Raw genomic sequence first — 25785 nt, forward strand, 5'->3', positions numbered from 1 at the left:
TGTGTGAGTGGCTGGATAGGTATATGAGTGGGTGTGTGAGTGACTAAATAGGTGAGTGAGTGGGTTCATGGCTGCGTGTAAGGATGAGTGACTAAGTGTATGAATAGTTGTATGGTTGAATGGGTGATTGTGTAAGAGCCTGTGTGAGTGAGTAAGCAGGTATGTGAGTGGCTCTTTGGATGAGTGAGTGGTTTTGTGAGTACTTGAATGGGTCTGTGAGTGGGTATGTGGGTAGTTGTGAGGGTATGTGAGTGGGTGTATGAGAGGTTGGTTAGGGGTGTGAGTGCCATCATGAGTGATGTAATATTTGAGGTGATAAGCAGTTCATTGTTGGGTCGTACGTTATAGTTAGCTCAGGTAACTATAACTACTGAATTCCACTGGTTTTATAGGAGTGAAATCTGGGCCTAACTATAATGTCCCTATACCCATTGATTTTTCTGTTAATTTCTACGTTTTTAATTCTATTTCCTAACTGTAACTTCCCTCTAACCTTTGGTTTTTCAGTAAATGTTTTTTTAAATCTTTAATCCTAACTGTAACCTGTCACCCATGAGAGGGTGTGTGTCAGTGTCTGTGAGGGTCTGTGAGTGTCTGAGTGTGTGAGGGGGGTGTGAGTGCCTGTGTGTGTGGGCTTGTCAGTCAGTTTGTGAGTACCTGTGTGAGTGGATGTATGAGCTCCTGTGTGTTTGTGAGTGGTGCTGTGAGTGCCTGTGTGGGTCTGTGAGTGAGTCTGTAAATGCTTGTGTGAGTGTCTCAGTGGGTGCATGTATGCCTGTGTGGCTCTGTGAGTGGGTCTCTGAGTGCCTGTGTGGGTTTGTAAGTGGATGTGTGAGTGCATGTTTGGATCTGTGAGTGGGTGTGTAAGTACCTGTGTGAGTGTCTGAATGGGTACCTCAGTGTCTGTGTGGCTCTGTGAGTGGGTGTGTGAGTGCCTCTGAGGGTTCGTGGGTAGGTCTGTGAGTGCCTGTGTGGGTCTGTGTGTAATAATGTGGGTATGTGAGTGCCTGTGCATGTTTGTGAGTAGATGTGTGAATGGTGCTATGCATTCGGCCATTTGCATACTCAGCATATTTAAAAGGGAGAATTACAGACTCTGCTCTCACCAGTAGACAATAAGGAAAAAACCACTCATCACAGTCACCACAGATCAAATCAAAATAGATCAACGATGTAGTCACATCCGTTAACGGAGTTCGTGTAATTTTTCAAAATGAAATACGAGAGGAAACAACACAAGAAGTTAGGATTGTTTGTATTTTATTGAAGTGGAGCTTCCACTGGGGTACCTCCTATGTATATATTAGTAAGTGCTTCCTGCTGAAGTTCAATTTTTGTTAAAATGAGCACCAGCACCTGAAAGGAACCTTAGTTTATCCAAGAGTCCCCAGGTTTCCCAAAAACGTGTACCCAACTTGAGTACATTCATCTGGTTAATTAGTAAGTGCCACCTCATTGGGTAAATGTCTATGCATATTCTGCACTACAGCTCTGTAAAGGAGCATGAGGAAATGTTGCCAGTGAACTTGTGTGCTTGTCATTTCGGCAATGTGATTGTTCCTCGAGCATGTTTTTCTTTGATAACATGAATCCTCATCAAGAGAAGCTGACACGATCACAAAGGGGTGAATCTCACTAACAGGGGTATTTCCTCGTAACTAAATGAAGTAAGTGCCTCTTTAATTGGTTGAGATGTCCTAATATTCCTCTGCATCAAAAACGTGTCACCAAAGACAGCTAGGAACATGATTCGGACCCTATTGCTAATCACTTCATCAACATGTGAAAATACAGGAAGCCCTTTGCATACTACTAATAAAATCAGGGAGGTGGGCCACGCGGCCCCCTCTCCAGGCCAATTTGAGCCATGAGGGCCCCATTCCCTGGGGCCTGACTGAAATTGAATGATGGAGCAGGGTCGCGCAGCCCCCCTCCCCAGTTCAATTTTGGCCCACGATCTCTATACCCTGGGGCCTGGCCACATCTCCCTGGGAGCCCTGGAGCCCTCCCAGGGCACCCCAGGTGCTATGGCACCACAGGGGGAGCCTCAAGTGCCAAGTGGTCCTATCCTGCTCCCCGCATCCTGCGAGAGCTGGCATTGCTCTTGCATACAGGAAGCTGCTGGAAATGCAGCTCCCTGTGTGCGTGAGCAATACTTTCAACTCTTTCCCTACCAGCATGTCTGCAGGCAGGGGAATAGATGAAAACTCCACTTCTTGCAAGCAAGAGCGGTTTAACAGCTCCTGTTTACTGGGAGTGGAGTGTTTGCTTTTGCTTGGTAGAGTTGTCACATCTCCTTCTAATCAAAAGCAAACAGCTATTTCCCAAGGAGGGGCACCTTAAGAGATAGCAGGCACTGATCCTGGGGGAGTGGTGTTCCCGAGGGTCATATATGGCTCAAGGAGGCTTTCTTGTGAATGGGTCGGCCGCTGGGAGGTGGAGGTCCCGGGGCCCAAGATAGTCTTTGTGGCCACCTGCATTATTATTGTCATGATCACCAGGGAGGTGGCAGTCCCCAGGGCATAAATAAGCCTTTAAAGGGGGATCCTGTGTGCCCCACTCCATTTTCTTTTCATTTTCTGTGTGCCCCCGGGACTTGGCACACCTGGGGGTGACACAAAAAACAATTGTGGGAGACAAAACTTGTTTGTTTTTTAAAAAAAAGGATTTACACCAAATAACTGAAAGCGTGATATGCAAACCAAAAGCTACCTTTGTACCAAATGCAGTGTAATTCCATCCAGCAGTTTGAGCTGCAGGCATGTCTAAAGACTCTATATTATGTACTGGCAGTCACCAGTAGGTAGTTATAGTTAGAACCAGGTTTCCGTAGGAATTTTTTTTTGACTTGCCTATAACTTTGGTGCCATTTGACAAATCTTCACAAGATTTTCCCCAAAATGTGTGTTGTTTATTCTTGTTGTGCATGTACAGTTTTGAGGTGATCCATCAAGCGGGGGCCAAGAAAAAGAGGGCTCACAAAAAGTGTGTTTGCCATGTTTATTCCCATAGAATCTTTAGAGATGCTTGCAGCCCGAACCACTAGGCCGAATTACAGTGAAGTTTACAGAAAGCTAGATTTTGGTCTGCAGGTTGTGTCTTTTGTTATTCGGTGTAAATCTATTTAGTAGTTGTTGAGAAATTTGAGGACATTCTAATTTGTTTATCTACGATCACAAAGTATTAGCAAATAATGACAAGCTTGTGCAGAGATCTGCAGAGCTCTTATTGGTTGCCAACATTTCAACCAGGAAGTGTTGACAGCCATCTTGGGACTTGGCTTCAGCTGAGCTGAGTCCCACCAAACAATGTGATGAAAATCGAAAAGGGGGCAGGGTAGGAATACCATGACCCCTTAAACTTGGTCTGGGGTCACAGAGGGACACCCCAATGCCAGAAAAGCTTTTTTTAAAGAATTGCTGCAAAATAATGAAATTTGTGAATTTGTAGACCCATGGGTGGGTTGGGTCCCAGGGGCATTTTAATAAAAAAAGGAGAGGGCAGACAAGGCCTACCTCTTGAGGCCCCTTTTGTCCCAGAGTTCACCACTTCCCTGAGGCAAAAAAGAATATATTATATAAAATAATAGAAGGGAGGCTGCCTAGACCCTCCCATGCCCCAAGGGACATCATCTCCTCATGGATATAAACAGATTTGGAAGTAGGAGGGTGGCCGTGCAGCACCCCTCCCCAGCTGATTTTGACCCCTGGCCCACCTCCCAGTTCATGTACGGCTCCTAGGACCATCATCACTCTGGGGCTAGCACATGAGCAACAAAGGTGGGGACCGCACAGCACCCATCCTGGAGCCATGAATGGCCCTGGGGACTCTCACCCCCAAGGACCGGCTCCTGCTATGCCCTGGGGTGCCCACAACCAGGACATAGCTCTTTGCCTTTGATTGGGGGGAAGCTGACAGCTTTGGACAAGTAAAAGAAAACACTCTGCTTCCAGTGGGAAGAAGCTGTCAAAGTGCTACCACCTGTTAGAAGTGGAGGTTTCATCTCTTTCCCTGCCAGCAGACATGCAGGCCTGGAAACACATAGAATTATTGCTCCTACATGGAGGGAGCTGAATTTCCAGCAGCTCCCTGCGTGAAGCAGCAATGCCAGCTCCGGCAGGAGGCGGGGAGCCCACTCAAACTGCGTGTGACTGTGGGGGCCTTGAGGCGCCCCCCACAGTCCTGTACCTGCACACAGGGTGCCGGGTGAACACTAGGGCATCATGAAGACATGGCCAGGCCCTACGGTATGGGGCGCCCTCTGTTTAAATCACCTGGGGAGGGGGCCATGCAGCCTCCCTCCCCATCACATTTCAGCTGGGACCTGGGGGATGGGGTACCTGAGGACAAAATCGGCCCTGAGAGGAGGGCCGCGCAGCCTCTGTGCACTTTTAAATATATGTTTATAAAGCTTGGACCCCAGGGGATGGGGTCCCCAGGGCCAAATTTGGTCAGGGAGGGGGGGCTGTGCAGCCCCCTCTCTCCTTTTAGATCTCTCACTTAGGGGACGGATGGGTGTAGTAGGATGTGGAGAGGGACTGGCCTCTCCTTTCAGACCTCTCTCCCAGAGGACATGTGTGTTTAGTAGGGTGTGGTGATGTCATAAATAATGGAAAATGTCATGGGTGATGTCATATGTGAGGTCATAAGCAGTGCATGGACAGGATGCAACTTATAGTTAGTGTACTGACTAGAACTGCTGAATTTCTATGTTTTTTTTGTCCAAAACTTTAACATTATCACTGGGAAATTCACCTACCTATGACTTTACTTCAACCTTTTGTTTTTCAGTGAATGTCTCTAGTTGGCTGTGGCTTGCACCCTGTCCAAGTAGGGCCTTTATTCTAGTCAGAGGAAGGGGATTACAAACCCAAGGTAACCACTGCTGACCCCCTTGATAGCTTGTCACAAACAGTCAGGCTTATCTCAGAGGCAATCTGCAAAGTATTGGTACAAACACGCACAGTAACAGTGAAAACACTACAAAAGGACACCACACCACATAAAAAAGATAACCAATATTTATTTGCATAAAACAAGACCAAAGTGATAAAAATCCAACATACACAAATCAAGATATCACTTTTAAAAGGTTTAAAATTGTTCACTTCATAGGGAACTATGGAAGCGTCACTTTTATCACAAAGTACCTGGGATGCGTCAAAATCAAAGACAAAAACAAGCTCAGGGGAGATGAGGTGCAGGAAAACCAATGTGATGCATCAATTTCTTGCTCCAAGGTGAGGTCATGTGTCGATTCCTTACTGCAGTGCAGGGGAGGTGATGTGTTGATTCCTTACTGCTAGGGGAGTTGATGCATCAATTCCTTACTGTGAGGGGGGGTGATGCGTCAGTTTCTGTACATGCAGCCTTGTTTCCTTACTGCTGGGCTACATTGATGAAGAACTTGATGCACATTTGCGATGCGTTGAAAATCTGGATGTCCTGGGGTTGATACAGTGGTGGCAAAACAGGCAGACATCACATCAATTTTCCAGCCGCAAGCAGTTGATGCGTCGATTTCTTCAGCCACACACCAGGGCCTGAATTGGAGTCACAGTGGTTGCCCCAAACATCGGAGACATACATGGTGTGCAGGGCTCTAGCTGCAGCAATCGTTTTATCTGCATGTCAGGCGCTATGTTGATTCTTCATCCACACCATGGCGATGCTTTGGTTTTTCAACCACACAGCAAGACTGCAGCAGGAAAAACAGGCTCTGACAGTTGATGTTTTGATTTTTAGGCTTCTTTGCAGTAGAACCACCTTCAAGGACCCAGAACTGGAATTTGCACCACTTGGCAGGTCGGAACTCTCAGCAGAGGAGTTCAGGGGCTGCAGGTGAAGTCTTTGCTGGCTCTGAGACTTCTTAACAGAAGGCAAGCACACAAAAGCCCTTGGAGAACCTTGGCAAGCAGGATGAAGAAAGCAAAGTCCAGTCCTTTCACTGTCCAAGACAGCAGCAAGCAGCAGGCCAGCCAACCACAGCAACAAGCAGAGTGGCAGTTCCCCTCCTACAGCTTCTCTAGCTCTTCTTCTTGGCAGAATCTCCTCTTAGTCCAGAAGTGTTCTCAAGTTATATTGTCACAGCTCCAGTCCTTATGACAGTTTCTGTCTTCGAATTAGGCCAACTTCAAAGGAAACTCTTAGCAGTGAACAAAACCCTGTCTTTCCCTGACCTGGCTCTAGAAACACTAAAGTGGGGTTGCAGACAGCTTTGTGTGAGGACAGGCACAGATCTAGTCAGGTGTCAGTAACAACTCCTCCCACTACTCTAGCTCAGGAAGACCCATCAATCCAGTGATGGGCAATCAGGATATGCAGGGCACAACACAGATCCCTTTGTGTGACTCTCTAAAGTAAATGCACAAACGGCCCAACTGTCAGTCGAAACCAGACGTGGATTCCACAGGCAGGCAAAGGCATCAGATGGTAAAGCATGAAAATGCCCACTTTCTAAAAGTGACATTTTCAGGCATGCAATTTAAAAACCATCTTAACTAAAATATGTATTTTTAAATTGTGTGTTCAGGGACCCCAAACTCTAAATCCCTATCCTTTCCCAATTGAAATCTATGTGATAGATAGTCCTTGCAACAATCATAAACAAAATTGGCAGTATTTCATTGTGAAAAGGTAGCTCCGACCGTCTGAGCTGCCCAGATTTTTCACTTTTTGATCACCGGATTCTTGATCTTTTACTGAGTGAGAGCCTCATAAGCTGGGACTCACCCATGGCAAACTCATGGTAAAATGGCCTGCATGTTTTCTGCCAGTGTACCGCTTGTGAGATAAGGCTGCTACAATGCAGCTGGGATAAGGGGCACCGGGCTGGGTACATGTGGACACATGTGTGTGCACCCATGTAAGGACTGTATGGGGAAGTTTCCTGGAGTGCGCAGCCCAGGAGCTGGGTACAGATAGAGCGGAATAGAAGGAGCTATGCAGAGTTGCGTGGTGACAAGGAATAGGCCTTATAATGTGGGGGACACATATAATGGATAGTCAGTATGCTTTACTGTTTCACTGTAACACTCCGTTATACTCCTATGGCAAAGGAGACCACACAAGGTAGTTTCAGTTACCTTGGGCCTTCAAACTCGAGACATGCATGAAAATACACCTTAATTTGTGTGAAAATAACTATTCTGCCAAGGTCAAATGCCTATCTGTACCTCTTATTGGTCATCCAGAAATGTTGTATTCCTCTGACTCAGCTCAGAACCAGATCCCAGGCCTTGTGTGATCCTGCCCGGCTGGATTAGTTACCTTCCTCCCCAAGCTGTGGCCCCAGGGGCCCAGCTCTTTACTGCATGCATTCTCTAGGTCGGAGGTCTTCTCCCAAGGAGGGAGACATGGGGTAAAGCTGCAGGACATCAATCAGCAGCTGTCACCCGGTGACAGGCACCAGGCCTGCTCCAGGTCCCCGTCAGGATGTTAGCAAGTGGGGAAAGTGAGCTTTTCAGAGACCATGTGGCACGGTACCCCTGGATGGTGCCATCTTGAAGTATCCTAGTGGCCTGTGCAGGAAGAAGGAATCAGGGGCAGAGAGGTGATGTGGCACTGTAGGATAGTGCAGAGGTGCATTCCTGCTAGAACTTGTCCACCCCTCCTTGAAAGATTTTGCACAGGAAGAGGAGCTCTCTCTGGAATGTGCTCTTGCTGAGGAATACTGTTACTGAAGGATGACCCCATGGACAGTTGGAGGGAAGAACCCACTGCCGGCCTCAGAACTCTATACTGTGTCTCTGAGGGAGTCCAGGACTAATGAGGGAAGTCCTGGGTTTCTGCGCAAAACGAGAAGCGCGAAGAGGAAACCAGGAGAAAGGCTGGTGCAGGGAGCCAATGGAACCTGCTCCCTGCAGAGTCAGAAAGAGACTGCTCCCAGTGGCTAGGGCAGGCCAACATGAGTGAAAAGAGGCCAAGATTGTTGAAATCGGCCCAACGAGGGCCGAGAAAGGCCCCTAGGAGGTAGATGACCTTTGACCTATACCGGACCGATGACGAAGCCCGTGTAGCTCCATTAACAGGTTCTGATGTGCCCCTAAGGTGGGTCAGATTAAGATTGAGGTGGGGAGCGCCATCACTCCCCCCCGGGAAGGTGCCTCAGGAGCCTAGGTTCCCAATCCTGGGCCCCAACGAAGATAAAGGTGGGGAGCGAAATCAGGCACCCTGGAAGGTGCCTCAGGAGCCCAGGATCCTAATCCTAGGCCCCAAGAAAGAGGAAGTCGAGGAGTGCCATCACGCTCCTAGTGAAGGTGAACAGGTGCCCAGGAACCAATCCCTGGGCCCCGATGGCTGTAGAGAGGGTGTGGGGGGAGTGCCATCACATATTCCCACATCACCACCAAGCTGACCCCAGTCTGCGCATCTCCCCGCAGGAGCAAGCAGAACAGAGGAGGAGGGGCTGGCTCCCGCAGCAGCATGCAAGTGTGCTTGCTGCCCGGGGAGCCAATGAGAGCTGCAGGAATGGGCTCCCCGAGCTGCTCTCCAATGACTTACTTGCACGGGAGGTACCCGGGTGGGACCGGGCCCCTTTACCCCGAAAGAGTGTAACACAGCGAGAGGCCACCAGCCTAGCCAGTCCTGCTCTCTCTGGGGCAGCGCAGGAGCAGCTGTTTAAGGATACAGCTCCTGACAGAGTGCCTGTTAATTCCCTGCTGGGCCAGGCCGATGCTCAGCAGAAAAACAGATCATAGTTGGCTTGTGGTGACCCGAGAAAAGTTGAGGCCACCACCATTAGGAAGCAAATGTGGGTGGGGGGCTTCAGGAGCTGCACAGATTCCGTCATCACAGAATTGGAAAGTCTCCACCCTAAGTCTCTGGGGACTGTAAGGAAATAAACCCTCAAGAGTTTTTGGGGGTTTACAAAGTGTACCTAATGCTTTAATTGTTGTTCTCCAGCTGGCATAGCTGATGGTTAGGACAACACCAAGGTGTGAGAGGCTTAATAGGAGTGGTCATATTAGCAACAGCCCTTAGGCGGAAAAGGGGGTAATTGCGGAGAGGTGTAGTTTCACTGAGGTGGTCCTTTAGGGAACAGGTTTAACATGCTGTGTGTTGTGCTAAATGTGATATTGTAATATATGTTGCCAGCATCCTTGCCAGGGTGCCTGATTATAATTGCATATCCACTTAATTATAAATGTAATGCCTTCTAGGGGCTGCAACTGACTTGTGTTAATCATGCTAATAGTTATGATAGGTACTCCTCATGCCCAGTCATACTTATATTTATATATTCTTGCTACTGCTTTAGTTAAACAACCAGACTGTCAGCTACTGTGATTTAAGTGTGTGTATTTTATTGTCAGTATTAGGTGCTCTTGGCCAGGGTGATATGTCACTATGGCACTTGTTTCCATTATGAAATACTTGTTGAAATAATGTGGTTGGTAGCCACTTGCTTGGTGCCAGTGGTAAGGGTCCTCACTCCAAGTTATTGTCAACCCGTGGCATTTCAGTGCAAGAAAATGTTTATATATGGGAGTGGTGGTAATATACCCCCCTCCTGTGGGAGGAGGAACTGTTTATGCAATGTCATCAAGAAGCATTTTCATGAGCTTATGTATACTTTTATATTGTTGTGTAGTATTGAGTAGTATGTGTAATAAATTTACTTTTCCTTTTTTTTAACGAAAATGACAGACTGGACAATCATTTATTGAGTGTTCTTTCTGCATATCTGTCAATGGAGATTACTAGCCCACACCACATCTCTTGATTAAGCCTTGGACTGCTCTGCAACGCTACTCTCTGAAAATCAAGCGCACCAGTGGGACTTTTGGTTCCCAGTGAAGGACAAACATAGCCCCATTACTTGTGCAGGCCTCACAAATAATGCCTAGTTTTCTAACATTCACGTGAAACACATGTACGAACTTTCACATATACTGCACCCAACCAATGGGGCTACTTTGGGCCTACCTTAGGCATGCCTTGTATGTAGTAAAAGGGAAGGTTAAGGCTGGGCAAGAGGGTGCACTTGCCAGGTCGACATGGCAGTTTAAAAGTACACTTACAGACACTGAGACATGTTTGCAGGGCTAATCATGTGAGTGGCACAATCAGTGCTGCAGGCCCACTAGTAGAATTTGATTTACAGTTCCTGGGCACATACAGTGTGCTTTATTCGGGTCTAATCAGTAAATCAAATATGCCAATTATGGATAATCAATCACAATCATAATTTACACAGGGAGCACTTGCACTTTAGCACTGATCAGCAGTGGTAAAGTACCCAGAGTTGTAAAACCAGCAAAACGCAATGCAGCACACAAACAATAACAGGAGGCCGGAAGCAAAAATGGCAAGGGAAAAACATGCCAAAGATGCTAGGTCTAACATATATACATGTGTGTGTGTGAGAGAGAGTATATGTGTATGCGTATGTGTATATATCCATATCTATCTATCTATCTATCTATCTATCTATCTATCTATCTATCTATCTATCTATCTATCTATCTATCTATCTATCTATCTATCTATCTATCTATCTATCTATCTATCTATCTATCTATCTATCTATCTATCTATCTATCTATTTATCTATCTATCTATATACTCACTGAAAAAACAGGGACTGTATAGTTAGCCTGTCATTTCACTCGTACAAAACCAGTGAAATCCAGCAGTTATAGTTAGGTGACTATAACTTGTGCCGCCGCAATGCACTGCTTATGACCTCACATATTACATCACTCATGACATGGTCAGTGACATCACTCATGATATCTCAAATGACATCCCTGATGACATCATCCAGTGACTGTGAGTGTTTTTAAAATGTTTATGAATGTTAAATATATATATCAAGTTGTATTGATGAATCAGAGGGTGTTTGAGTGCCTGTATGGATGATTCAGTGGGTGCGTGACTGTCTGTATAAGTAAGTGTTTAGGTGTCGCCCTGAATTTATGGGTGAGTGACTAGGTTTTGAGAAGGTTTGCATCAGTCTGTCAGATGGTGTGTAAGTGGCTGTATTGTTTGATGAGTAGGTATGTGAGTGGCTGCATGGTTGATTGATTGGTTGTCTGAGTACATGCATGGGTGTATGAGTGTGTGTGGGTGGTGAGAGCGCAGGTGACTGCCTGCATTGATGAGTAAGTGGGTGAGTCAGTGGCTGTATGGTTAGCGAGTGCATAATTTAGGGGCTGTATAGGGGAGTGAGTGTGTGTAGGGCTGTGTCAGTGAGTGAATTGATGTGTCAGTGGCATATGGATGAGCAAATGGATATGTGAAAGGTAGTATAGGTGAGTGTTGGAGTTTATGAGTGACTGTATGTGTGAGTGAGGGATTGTGATAGTTGCTGTATGTGTGAGTGTGTGTATAACTGTATAAGTAAATGGCTGTGTGATTTACTTATAGGTGAGTGGATAGGTGTGTGAGTAGCTCTATGAGTGACTGTGGCTGTTTGAGTTTATGAGTGGGCATATCAGTGGCTTTATTAGTGACTGAGTTGGTGTGTGAGTGGCTGTATGGGTGATGAGAGGATGTGTGTGTAGACCAATGAATTAGTGAGTGGATGTGTAAGTACTGGTATGGTTGTGCCAATGGTTTTGAGAATGTTAGTGTGGTAGTTGGAGTGGGTGTATGGGGATGTGAGTGGATGCGTCAGAGATTCTGTGGGTGAAGTTATCAGTGATGTCATCAGTGATATCATTTAAGTTGTCATCAGTGATGTCATCATTGATGTCACTGACCATGTCATGAGTGATGTAATATGTGAGCACATAAGCAGTGCATTGTGACGGTGTAAGTTATAGTGAGGTCAACTAACTTTAACTGCTAAATGTCACAGTTTTTTTTCAAGTAAAATGTAAGCCTAACTATAATGCCCCTGTAACCTTTCTATTTTTCAGAGAATTTCTAAGGTTATTTTTAATTCTATTTCTTAACTATAATGTCCCTGTAACCATTGTTTTTTTCAGAGAATTTCTATGGGTTTTTAACTAGTTGTCACATATGCATAGAGGTGGAGAAAGGGGGCAAGGTTTCTGACCAGCTCTCAGGAATCTGCTATGTAGGACATACAGGAGGTACCAGGTGGGCTTCTTGGCCACTAAGGTCCCTCATGAGTAAAGTAAACTTCATCCCTCAACCAGTAGTGTACCAGGAGCCATGTTTGCAGAGTGGTGGAGAAAGGGGGAGAGGTCTTGTTCAATAAAAAAGGGAGGGGGCCAGGCTGCCCCCTCAGGGCTGATTTAGCCCAAGGACCCAATGCCACAGGGCCAGGCATTAATATTTATTTATTTATTATTGGGAGAGTGCTACGGGGCCCCCTTCCCCATGCCACTTTTGGCCCTGGGACCCCATCCCTGGGGGCTTGGCTTCTCAATTGGGACTGTGATGGGAGCCTCAAGGGGGTTCTCCAGGACATTTCTGGAGCTGACTCTGGGGGTGATAGTTCCCAGGGCCATGTAGGGCCCCCCTCCTTTATTCAAATTTACCCCAGGGAGGTGGTGGTCTCCATGACCAGTGGTTCACAACAGACCCCCTTAATTATTGTACGTGTGCCCCAGTGAGGTAGCAGTCCCCGGGGCAGCGGGGGAAGGCCACTTAATGAATATATATAAATATATATATATATATATATATATATATTTATATATATATATATATATAAACTCAGAGGAGTCACGTGTTGGATAAAAATATATATATATATATATGTGTATATATATATATATATATATATACATATATATATATTACCTACTGGCAGTCGCCAGTAGGTAGTTATAGTTAGGACCTAGTTTCCAAAGGAAATCCGCAACATTCTATTGGGAATAACGTTGGTGCCGGTTGATGAATCTTCGCAAATTTCTGAAGGAAGATGGCCCGCTCCCCTCTGCTCCTTCCCTGAAAATTTTGGGGGGATTCGTCAAGTGGGGGTTGAGAAAAAAGGGGGGTCCCAAAACGTGCTTTTCCCATGCTATTTTCTATAGGACGATTAGACACGGCTACAGCCCAAACGGCAGAACGGAATTACACCAAATTTGGAAGAGAGGTAGAGTTTGGTTCGCAGATTACCCTTTTGCTTAAATGGTGTAAATCCCTCCAGTAGTTCCTGAGAAAATCAAAAGAAAAAAAAGATATATATCTATAAGCTCGCACCATACGCGCACGGGTCCGCGTACCGTGTGCGCACCGTACGCGTACCGTACGCAGACGTACGCGGACCTTCGCATGCGCGAGCTGCATGCTGATTGGCTGCCAATGTCTGTCAAAACTCCAAAACAGATTGTTGGCAGCCATCTTGTGCCTCGGTAGACTGGGACACAAGAAAGCAGAAAAACAAACCTGTAGAACTCAAAAAGGGGGCAGGGCAGAAGCACCCTGACCCCTAGGCCTGCTCAGACGGTCCCACAAGGACCCCATGGCAAAAAAATATATATATTTGTTTTCAATAAATCGCAGGGTGCGCATACCGTGCGCGCACGGGTCCACGTACGCACGGGTACGGTACGCGTACGGTGCGCGTACCTTTCCGAGAAAGCTGCATGCTCATTGGCTGTCAACACTCCAAACCAAGAAGTGTTGGCAGCCATTTTGTGCTCAGTAGACCGAGGCACAAGAAAGCAGAAAAACAAACATGTAGAACCCAAAAAGGGAGCAGGGTAGAAACACCCTGACCCCTAGGCCTGCCAACGTGGTCCCACAAGGACAACCAATGCCCATATTTGTTTTTTTAAACCCAGTATGTTTTTTAAAAAATTACCCCCCATGGGGACCAAATCGCGGGGGCATAGTGATAAAGAAGTGTGGGGCGTGCCCAATTCCCCCCACACTGCCCCGGGGACCGCCGCCCTCTGGGGCAAAGCAACTCAGCCCCCTGATGCATACTGGAGGCTCCTGGTGGGCTAGTTGGCCCCAGGGACCCCCAGTATGCAAGGGGAATTAGTTCCCCTTCTGCAAAATGCGCCAGGGGGCTGCCTTGCAGAGAGGTGTAAAAAGGGGCATGGCCTCATTACACCTCTCTGCAATAAAGCCCCCTGGCGCATACTGGAGGTTCTAGGTGGGCTACTTGGCCCCCAGGGACCCCCAGTATGCAAGGGGAATTAGGTGCCCCTCTGCAAACACACCCGGGGACTGCATTGCAGAGAGGTTTAAAAAAGGGTGTGGCCTCATTACACCTCTCTGCAGTGCAGCCCACTGGTGCATACTGGAGATTCCAGGTAGGCTAGTTGGCCCCCAGGGACCCCTAGAATGCAAGGGGAATTAATTCCCCCTCTGCAAACGCGCCCGGGGGCTGCGTCTCAGAGAGGTGTAAAAAAGGGTGTGGCCTCATTACACCTCTCTGCAATGCAGCCCCCAGGCGCATACTGGAGGTTCCAGGTGGGCTAGTTGGCCCTCAGGGACCACCAGTATGCAAGGGGAATTAGTTCCCCCTCTGTAAACACGCCAGGGGGCTGCGTTGCAGAGAGGTGTAAAAACATTTTTTTTTCAATTTATATTAAAAATATGTAATGTAATTTAACAAATAATATATCTAAAAATAAATAATTTATAATAATGTAGTAAATCAGTATAAAAAATTTAACAATTATTACATTTAAAAATTATCATTTACAAAACCATTGAAATTCACTGAAAAAAACATAGGTTTCAGCCACGTTATAGTTAGGAATTACCATTTAAAAAACGTTTGAAATTCACTGAAAAAAACACAGGTTTCAGCCACGTAATAGTTAAGAATTAGCATTTAAAAAACCTTGCAAATTCACTGAAAAAAACATTGGTTTCACACACGTTATAGTTAGGAATTAGCAATTTAAAAACCTTTGATATTCACTGAAAAAACTATAGGTTTCACACCAGTTATAGTAAGCTGGTCACTTTACTCATACAAAACCTTTGAAATTCCCCCGTTATAGTTAGTTCAGCTAACTATAACTTGCGCGCCCGCAATGCACTGTTGATTACGTCACATATTACATCACTCATGACATGGTCAGTGACATCACTCATGACATCACTGATGACATCTCAAATAACATCACTGATGACATCATCCTTGTGAAAGAGTGGCAGACCTCCTCTCACTCTAATATAACCTTTGATACACACATTCAAAAATAGAAACAAAAATGTTCAAGAAAATGGAGATACCAATACAAGTTACAACAACCTATTCCAACATCTTCTTCCACATCCACTCATTCACCAACAGTTCTATATAGTCACTCATGTACTCAATCATCATATGTACTCATACACCTATACATCCTGTTACACACCGATATTCATCCATAGAGTTACTTACACATACTGACTCTCTTAAACGATCACTTATAGAAACACATATTAGTTATACAGGAACTCTTCAAATCTCTAACTCACATATATACTCACTTATATACACCAATACTCACATATAGTAGTTTAAGACATATGTACTTAGTCATAAAGACAGTATTGAGACAGTCATTCACTCACTAACACACCTATACACACACTCATCCACACATACAGTCTGGAACACATGCTGTCTTCAAAACACATATAAACAGTGAGTCACTCATTAATGCACCTATGTGCTAAGTAATATCCCCCAACAAACCATATAAACACTCAGACACTCATAATGATACTCAACAAACCAACTAATCCATACTAATATAACAAAGAAAGAGCCCAAACATTTGAGGCGGGTAATCTCAGGAACCACAGCACCAATCACAACACCCAATACAGCGTTGGAAAGGGCAGTTGCAGCAGAAGGACATTGGCTATGCAGACGCCCACCATATACATTTAAAAGGTAAAAGAACCATGCCAGCAAAGTAGTCCCTTGTTGGCGTGTCTGCGTTGTGCTGTGGGCGTGTGCTGGGGGCATGACAAACGCTGGGGGCCCTTCATGCCATGTCTCATATTGTGTGCTAATCCCACCCTGCTCCCTTTAAATACCCCTGCACCGCATAATCATAACCTCCCCTTACTCCTTAAAATACCCCAACATCCTTAAACACTAACCCATCTTAACCCTATAAATATACCCTGTACCCCAAAACCCAAACCTATCCCTAAACCCTAAAAATACCCCTGTACCCCAAAACCCAAACCTACCCCTGAACCCTAAAATACCCCTGTACCTCAAAACTAGCCCCGAACCCTTAAAATACCCCTGTACCCCAAACCTACCCCTGAACCCTAAAAATACCTCTGTACCCGAAAACCCAAACCTAGCCCTGAACCCTAAATATAACACTGTACCCAAAACCCCAAACCTACCCCTGAACCCTAAAATACCCCGGTACCCCAAAACCAAAACCTAGCCCTGAACCCTAAAAATACCCCTGTACCCCAAAACCCAAACCTAGCCCTGAACCCTTAAAATACCCCTCTACCCCAAAACCCAAACCTACCCATGAACCCTAAAAATACCCCTGTACCCCAAAACCCAAACCTAGCCCTGAACCCTAAAAATACCCCTGTACCCCAAAACCCACACCTATCTCTAAACCCTAAAACTACCCCTGTACCCGTAACCCAAAACTATATCTGAACCCTTAAAATACCCAAACTCCCCAAAACATATGCCTCAGTACCCCAAAACATATACCCCTATACCCATACTTACCTTATCTAAACATTAAAAAAAACATGCTTTTACGATTCATGCATTTTCAACGAATTTCGTTGTAAATGTATGCATGGTAAAAGCATATAAAATGTAAAGCCATGCGTTATAACGGCATTGCGCAGTCATGGTACTTTCGTAATGAAAGTATGCAGAGTGATGGTATGCGGAAAGGAAGTTGCGGAATAATGGGTGTTTACCCTCCCCCGGTATGTACATTGGTGGCACGGCGGCCCACATCTCCGGCAACATACTCATATTTTTTCACCACCCATTTGAAAAATGCACAGGTCTCTCTCATTGATGGCCAGCACCGACATACACTTTTAGACACACTTCCCGCCACAAGTTCTAGAATTGCGAACTTTAGAGCTGGGGAGCTACGTTCGAATCTCGGCATCAGCTCAACATCCTGTGATTCCAGGCAAATCGCTTTGTCTCCCTGTGGCTACCACAAATGAATGTGTTCTTCTGTAATGTAAATTGTGCTCATGCCATGTTGTCGAGTTCGCGCTATATAATATTGCAAGGAAAAATAAAGTAGGGAAACTCGAGTTCACACAATACTGAACATGCACTCTTAAGTGCATCAGCAGTGCACTGTGAATCGGAGTGTTTCACAGGCCTGTCACAGATATGAAATGCTATCAAAACGAAATCCTACAAAACAATATACTACTGGCAGGCAGCAATTTATACCCGGACAACGTCGGGACGGGCTGCTAGTAACCTATATAGACACTCTTGTAGCTACTCACCAACCCATGCAGCCACTTATTCAAAACATGTATGAGACTGATACATATATTTACATATTTAAACATTACACACTAACCCATGTATTCACTAAGATACAATTTATCAGTCAGTTATACAATCAATTTTAAAAAAAGCCATCTATTTAGACACTTAGGGGCCGATTCCGATTCAGGAAAAACCGCTCCGAATAGCGGTTCGGAGCGTTTTTCCCGTACGAATCGTACCCTGCAACGTCCCCCGTACGTACGACGAAGTACTATTCGTACCAGGAGCCGTACTCCATACGAGTCGTACAGAGACCATACGAATCAAATCCCTGTCCGAATCTCCCTAGGAACCCGCTGTACGCGACATCTGTATGGTTCGCGGCTGGTTTTTAGCAAGTACGATACGTGTCGGGTACGCACCGTACGACCCTTTTTCTACGGGAGCTGAAAACAGCCGTAAAAGCAGGGTTCGCACCGAAACAGGTATGGAACGGCCCCCCGAGTACCGTCCGTACCCCCCATGATCGCAGGGGCACACACCGTACCCCTGCAATTATGGGGTGTATGGACCGTACCCCATGTATGATGGGTGTGCGCAACGTACCCCATGTATGATAGGTGTACGCACCGTACCCCATGTATGATGGGTGTACGCACCGTACCCCATGTACGATGGGTGTACGGTGCGTAGACCCATCGTACATGGGGTACGGTCCATACACCCCATGATTGCAGGGGTACAGTGCATACCCCTGCGATCATGGGGTGTAAGACCGTACAGTGTGTATGTGTTTGTGTGCTTTTCCGTACGACTCGTCCTTACCTAACGTAGACCGTACGAATCGCGTCCTCAAATCCTGGTCCGGATCATACTCGCCGGGTCGTATGGCATGTATACGAGTCGTACGACATGTGTATGAGTCGTACGGTTCACGGTTTCAGCCTTGCAATGCGTACAGATCGCAACGTTTCGGACGGATTCACGGAATACGGATCGTCCTACGCGACTCGGACTTATGGGTACGATTCGTACCGAGAGGGCTCCGGATACAAATCGTACAGACTTTTTTTTCCCGAATCGGAATCGACCCCCTACTTGCCCATTTATTCTTCCATCGACCACTTTAGATCTACATATATAAAAAATAATTATTTTTCAAAAAGACACACATCCACTGGATGATGTCATCACTAATGTCATTTGAGATGTCATCAGTGATGTCATGAGTGATGTCACTGACCATGTCATGAGTGATGTAATATGTGACATCTTCAGAAGCACATTGCGGGCGCGCGAGTTATAGTTAGCTGAACTAACTATAACGGGGGAATTTCAAAGGTTTTGTATGAGTAAAATGACCAGCTAACTATAACTGGTGTGAAACCTATGCTTTTTTCAGTGAATTTCAAAGGTTTTTAAAATGCTAATTCCTAACTATAACGTGTGTGTAACCTATAGTTTTTTCAGTGAATATATATATATATATATATACACACATACATATATATGTACTGCAAAACTCTAATATGTGTTAAGCTGTATAAATCAAGGGGAAATGTATCAAGAAGTGAAAAATGTGCAGATTGTGTAAGTGTGTACAGAACACTATTAATACTGCAACTTTCTTCTCACTTTTTTCGCATAGGTTCAGCCCATACGAGTGGTATGATGCCCACCCATGCAACCCTGGCTCAGACATTGTGGAAAATAACTTCACCCTCCTGAACAGTTTCTGGTTTGCTGTTGGAGCTCTGATGCAGCAAGGTAACGCACCTGCAGAAATATGGCTGGACCATCATTATGCTTCTGCATGTTTTTTCCCTTCTCTCCTGTTCTCCCCCTTCTCGCTTGACTCCCAACTCCTGTGTCTTTCGTCCAACAGCCGTCAGTTTGCTTTTTACAATACAAGCTTGAGAAACCATTGCTGTGCTTGTCAGAGGTATGCCTTCAGCAAGAAGAAAGATGTTCTCTACTCACCTCTTTTCACAGCGCAATGGAGCACAGACAAGAGCTTTCTCACAGTCTGCTGTCAAGGGCTGTTACTGGGTTTCAAACAAGTCTGACACAATTACTGAACTGCTTGTCAACACAAACACTGAAAACGCTTGTCTCCCTCTTTGACAAGAAAAGCAGTTTATGTGCAGTTATGTTAAGATCAATGTTCGTTGACAGATTTTATTGCTGGAGGTATCCAGCCATTCTCTTTATTGGCGCATTGTGCAGAACAACACCGGCACTGAGCTAGTGTTGGAATTCATTGTTCATTTTTGTGACACATCACAGTGAATGAAGGCATTGGGGTTTTAGCCCCAGTTACATGTTGTGCGAACCTGTGTGGAATTCTACTCCAACAGTTATCAATGATCCTGTGGCTCTAATTTATGGCATTTTAGCATAGCGCAGCACAGCAAGGCACCTTGCTGTGCTGCCCTACGCCAAAGGGAAAGCGCAGGAATGCACTGCATTTAAGCAATACCGTGCATTCCTGTCCTTTCTCCCTGCACTGGCGCTGTTTTGGCAGCCTAGCGTCAAACATGGTCCTTGGGTGCCCCTGTTGCACGCAGGATTGTTTTTGTGCAGGACGGGAAACCTTCCTGCACAAAAACAATCCTGAGAGGTGTTTTTCTCTTTCTATGTGTGCTGTAAAACGCCCCACACATAGAAAGACGAAAAAAAGGAGAAATACACATATTTCTCCTAGTTATGCTCCACCTCAGGAGGTGTATGGATTTGGTGCTTGCCCAGGTTGACATGATTTTGTAATTCTTTTACAGTGTCAAAATCCATGGGTGTTGCATTGGTAAACCCACTGCAACACCAAGGAAATGCCTCCCGGGTGCAGAGTAAGGTGATACAGCAGTGTTGCCTTCCTCAAGATTTATGAGGCTACTCAAAGGCACCAATGTGGCTTTGCATGACTTCATAAATCGGATTAAGAGCCCTGTGGCATTCATGTACCACTTTACTTCATGCAAACGTGATGCAGGGCTCTCATAAATGAGCCCCTCTGTTCCCACACCTTGATTTTCTGGGTGTGGGAACAGCAGATTCGACTTCATCAGCCCTCAAATTTTGCTTGTAAGATTGCTTAGGGAATGTGCTGCATTAACCCCTTCGCTGCTGATGACGAGCTCAGCTCGTCATCAGCTACGGCGCTCGTATGCTGCTGACAAGCTGAGCTCGTCATGTAACGCAGTATTTTAAAAAACGCCGCACACAGCGGGAAAAGCCGCCGCAGCGATGCAGTTGAAGCCAGGACTCATTACCCTTTATCAGACAGCTTTCTGACATGGCATGGGGGTATGTAATACGCACCTTGCATGCAGCATCATGGAGGTCTAGTCTGTTGCTTTGGTCTTCCGTTGTGCATACCAATGGGTGAATAATACAAAGATGTTGTGAAATTTACATGATTCTGTGCACCAGTGCTCACTGTTCTAATCAGAGATAACCCATTTGGCACAATTCAACGTTGAGCTTCTCAGTACTACTCCTTAAAATACCAATTGGCAAAAGACGTCTCAAAATCTCTGAAACTCGTTGCATCATAATGAGCACTGCTAGCTGCAGCAGGCATTGTGTTGTGCATTTCTTGCCCAAATATATGAGCCGACCAGGGAACCGGCATGAAATGTAAGATTCCTAATCCACGTGTTGACTGCACACAAAATAAGCAAGCAGTAGCATCCGGCATCACTTGCCGGTGAGGGGGCGGGTGCCGGGGGCACGCAGGGATGGGGACGTCATGAGGGGGGGAAGGTCACGGAGCGAGGTGAGGTCATAATTTTTTTAAAATTAAAAAACACTAAAAATTTTACCCTCCCGCTATCCAACGTTTTCCCTACTGTTGCACTCTCTGGAGTGGGAATAGTAATTTTTACCCCTACGCTATCCAATGCTTTCCCTACTGTTGCACTTTCTAGAGTGGGAATAGTAATTTTTACCCCTAAGCTATCCAACACTTTCCCTACTGTTGCACTCACTGGAGTGGGAATAGTAATGTTTACCCTCCCTCTATCCAACGTCTTCCCTACTGTTGCACTCTTTGGAGTTCAAATAATAATTTTTACCCCTATGCTATCCAATGCTTTCCCTACTGTTGCACTCTCTGGAGTGGGAATAGTAATTTTTACCCTCCCACTATCCAACGTTTTCCCTACTGTTGCACTCTCTGGTGTGGGAATAGTAATTTTTACCCCTATGCTATGCAATGCTTTCCCTACTGTTGCACTTTCTGGAGTGGGAATAGTAATTTTTACCCCTACGCTATCCAACACTTTCCCTACTGTTGCACTCACTGGAGTGTGGATAATAATTTTTACCCCTACGCTATCCAACGCTTCCTCTACTGTTGCACTCACTGGAGCAGTAATAGTAAATTTTACCCTTTCCGCTATCCTACGGTAAAAATATTTTATGTATTAATAAATCAATTTGTATTTGTTTTTAAATTACATTATTTATTAATTTTGAGGTTATTTCAGTATTTTAAGTATGTTTAAGGTAATTATATTGATTATTTCATTAATTTTAATTACTTTAAAGCATTTTAAAAAATTCGATATTTTGACTAACTATATTTTTTACATCTATATTTTTGATTCGATATTTTTGTACTTACCTGCTTGGAGATAGGAAGTCGATATTTTGGCATTCTATATTTTTTACTCGATATTATGGTAGTTCTGTATTTTTGTTATTAATATTGTTTCAGTGATCCATGGAGAAGGGCAGAGTGCGCGTGACTTGTTTGGAGAGGGCCGACCAAACAGTCTTTGCGCACTCAGGAGTGAACCAACCACTGCTCCCCTCCCCTCCTCAAAGAGCAAAGCAGCCCCGCCCACCCACCGGCCCACAATGTGCAAAGCAAACATAAAATGGTAATACCTAACGTTATTACTATTTTATGTTTTGGCTTGCTTGCAATTCACAGTGCTGAATAGTGTAACTATTGCCAGTCAAATGGCTTTTTTTTGCAAAGGAAATAATTTTTCTACAGTCACTAAACCGAGAGGGTAAGTGAAAATAGTTGATCCTCCCGGACTGTGAGAAAAGGTGTGTGTTCCACTGAGATTAAGGACAAATTACTTCAAGAAATCACTTTGATTGATTATTTGAAAATAAGGCACACAGGAGATAACCAGATGTCTCAACCAAGAGCTATTTTTAAGTTATGACCCCTCACCCCCACCCCCCAGCAGGTAGGAACTGATTATGTACTAGCTTATGGTTTTACTCAAATAGTTATAGAGACTGTTGATATACTTTTCTTGTCCCCATTTTAAATATGTATCATTTATGCTTGGCAATGAAAGGTCAACATTTCTTGTACAAAGCAGCAAAAGAAATGTAACCGGCAACACAGAGCTATACAATCAACATGAGGCACATAGGAAACAACACAAAAGGTCTCTGCCCTTAACTGCTTTAGAACTCTATTGCCCAACTTGCAAAACAAAACTGGAGACTGTAGAATTAGCTGCCGACTGTTATTCCTCAATCAATTACTTTAGAGTTTCTGTCTGAACCCCAGGCCTTTGGGTTACCAATGGTTCCTCTCTTTTTCTTAATATGTTCCTCGATAACATTGGTAGTGATTTCTGATTTTTCTGTGTTTTACTTGAATCATTTTAATTTGTGGAGTGGAGTGTAGAAGCTACATCCTTTGCAAAATAATTGCCCAGGCAACGCCCAAGGAATACTGGATCAATTAATCCTATCTTATTCAAAATGTTTGTTAAATGATTGAAAATGATTGCCACCGTGCTATCAGTTGTGTGTGCTGGAAAATATGGTATAAATGTGCCGGTGGCAATTTCACAAGTGCGTCTGCCGGGCTGGGAGGGGGGCTCAAGTTACAAAGAATCCCTAGTTTTACCAGACAATATTGTGATTAGTTAGAATTTGAGAATGATAGAAAAAACACAAGAGGAAAAGGAGAGTTCGGGTAACGTTTAGAGAGAGGAGAAAAAACACGAATGGATATGTGAGAAATTGTGAATGAAGATCTAGACCCCTTATTCAGAGTGACCCTATAATGCGAGTGCAGGTGCTAACAGGGCCAGAACGCGCCGGAAAAGGCAATACAAGTTGCGTGGATTTTTTGCATTAGCCAAGTCGTATTCCCTACACAAATATAGACGGATAATACTTGGAAAGACCTGTGGAACCTGACATTGCTTTGAAGTCTGAAGCTAAGTCATGCTTGTTCTGTGCTTCTTGAGGAATGACGTGCAATGCTCTTGACGTGTGAAGAGTAGAATGTGGAATGTGGAATGTGGAATGTGTTCGCATCATAATCTGATGAGAGGCCTGGATGGTCACTTGGCGCCCAGAGCTGCTCCTGTGTGGGTGGGTGGTTCTCTACCCTGCTCTGGCTGTGCCTGTCCACACAGGATCCCACGTGCATCTCTTAAAAGCAACAGAAGAAAAGGACGAAAAACAATTGAGGAATATTCTGAGCTCCGTCAGAGACACAAAAACACATCAGGAATTGTAAAGTCAGAACGGTGAGCAATGAAGAGCCATTACCAGCAATTAGTGTTTGATTTCACCTGCGTACATGATGTGGTCAGAGCAGGACTGGTGCACCAAAAGCAACCCTGGCAAAAAAAACCTCATACCAGCCCCTCTCCTTTGGTTTCCACTTGCTGTCTCTCTTTTCATCCATTCTCTCGCTCTCCTTCTCTCCTCTCCCTCTCTCATTGCTACCTCCCACGCCCTCTCTCTTTAGCTCTCTCCTAAAGCCTCCCTATGCCTGCTGCAATTAACCTGGGAGCTGTGGGAAGTGGCAGAGCCCCCAGGAGTGACCCTGGGCTTTAAGAACTGTCCTCCAAGGGGTCCAGCCCACTGGGGAAATGTCCTATGGAGTACAATGCCTGTACTGCCCTGAATGTGGTAGAACAGGGGTGATTGAGTGTGAAGAAAGCTGGTGCTGACTAGATCAGTGGTGAATGAGCTACTTCAGCGTACTCAGCCCCCGGAGTCGCATTTTCCTTGCGTGGACTTTGTGAGCACAGTAGGTGGTGGCTAATGGAGATCAAAAGACACATGCTGCAACTGGTACTGCATACAGGAGGTGGAGCATGAATATAACCCCGAAGATGCCAATGATAGTTATGGCCAATGACCATAGTATTGAACTGCTGGCTCCGTGTGTTGTGTCTGTGTGTTTTGCAGTGCAGTTAGCTGTCAGAAGCGGTTGCGGATGTGGTTTTGACATTTATGAGACCTTGTAAAATGGCGAAACTGCAGACTCTAAAAACAAGATCCACAGAGTTTTATGGGGATCAAAGGGAGAAGGTACAGTTTTGGTGTAAAAACAAGGCGTTGAAGGATATGATTTCAAAACTATTTATTTTGCGTTGGATTTAGGTAGGAGCTAGTGAGTCATTATATAATCTTGAAAGATACAGAGCTGTTCTTTATCTGGGTCCTATCATTGAAGATGTTGGCATTTTTGTATATGATAATTTAAGGTAAAACACAGATCGTATGTAGTGTGAAAATAGTGAGGTTGTGCCCGAAGGTAGTGTTACATATACCTTGCATACAATTTTGAGAACAGGGAATTGTTGGACCTGGCCTTTTTTGCAAAGTTATCCCCAAACTTTTTTGCCTTCTTCCTCCTTGTTCTTCTGACCTGTTTTTGTTTGCTTTAAGGCTTAGGGCACTTTACCACTGCTCACCGGTGCTAAAGTGCATAGGCTCTCTGTCTAAAATGTATTGGTGATAGGTATATCCAAGATTGCCATGATGGATTTACTAGTAAGTTCATAATAAAGTGCACCAGGTGTGCCCAGGGCCTGTAAATCAAATGCTACTAGTGGCCTGCAGCACTGATTGTGCGACCCACATGAGTAGCCCTTCAAACATGTCTCAGGTCTACCAGTGGATGTCTGCGAGTGCAGTATTAAACTGCCATTTTGACCTGACAAATGCAGCCACTTGCCTGCCCAAACCATCTCTTTTACTAAATGTAAGGCTCAACGCTGCCCCATGTACAGGTGTATTTTGCATATCCTAATAGTGAAATTCGACTAATTTCGTTTTTCACTACTGCAAGGACTATCTCTCCCATAGGGTAACATCGGAATTGCCTTGAAATATCTTTTAAGTGTATTTTCCCATTTGGGAGCAGATAAAGATTTGGGGCCAGATGTACGACCGGTTTCTGCATGTGCAAACGGGTTTGCGACCTGTTTTCGCATGCAAAAAAACAAATGGCCCATGTATTAACCCTTTTTACTGAGTCGCAAATGATTTGCGACTCGCTAAATAGGATTAGCAACTCGCTATTAGGAAGGGGAGTTCCAGAGACGTCCCTTCCTAATAGCGAGTCTGAACCCTATGAAAGACTGTTTTGCGACCGCAATGTTCGTACATCTGGCCCTTAGATTTTGGGGTCTCCTGAACTTATAATTTAAAAATATATATTTTATTCAAACTGTTTT

General features: G+C 45.0%; 1 protein-coding gene across 1 annotated transcript in view; it reads left to right on the forward strand.

The window, feature by feature from the left end:
- The window catches only part of GRIK3 (glutamate ionotropic receptor kainate type subunit 3), a 653994-nt gene that overhangs the window by 548887 nt on the left and 79322 nt on the right, over nucleotides 1-25785 (forward strand). The window contains exon 12 of the mRNA XM_086954197.1: nucleotides 18978-19096. Within this exon, the coding sequence (XP_086810323.1) occupies nucleotides 18978-19096 (119 nt within the window). The remainder of the gene's footprint in view (nucleotides 1-18977; nucleotides 19097-25785) is intronic.

This window comes from Lissotriton vulgaris, chromosome 2_1, assembly GCF_964263255.1.
Source record: "Lissotriton vulgaris chromosome 2_1, aLisVul1.2, whole genome shotgun sequence".
Taxonomy (NCBI): domain Eukaryota; kingdom Metazoa; phylum Chordata; class Amphibia; order Caudata; family Salamandridae; genus Lissotriton; species Lissotriton vulgaris.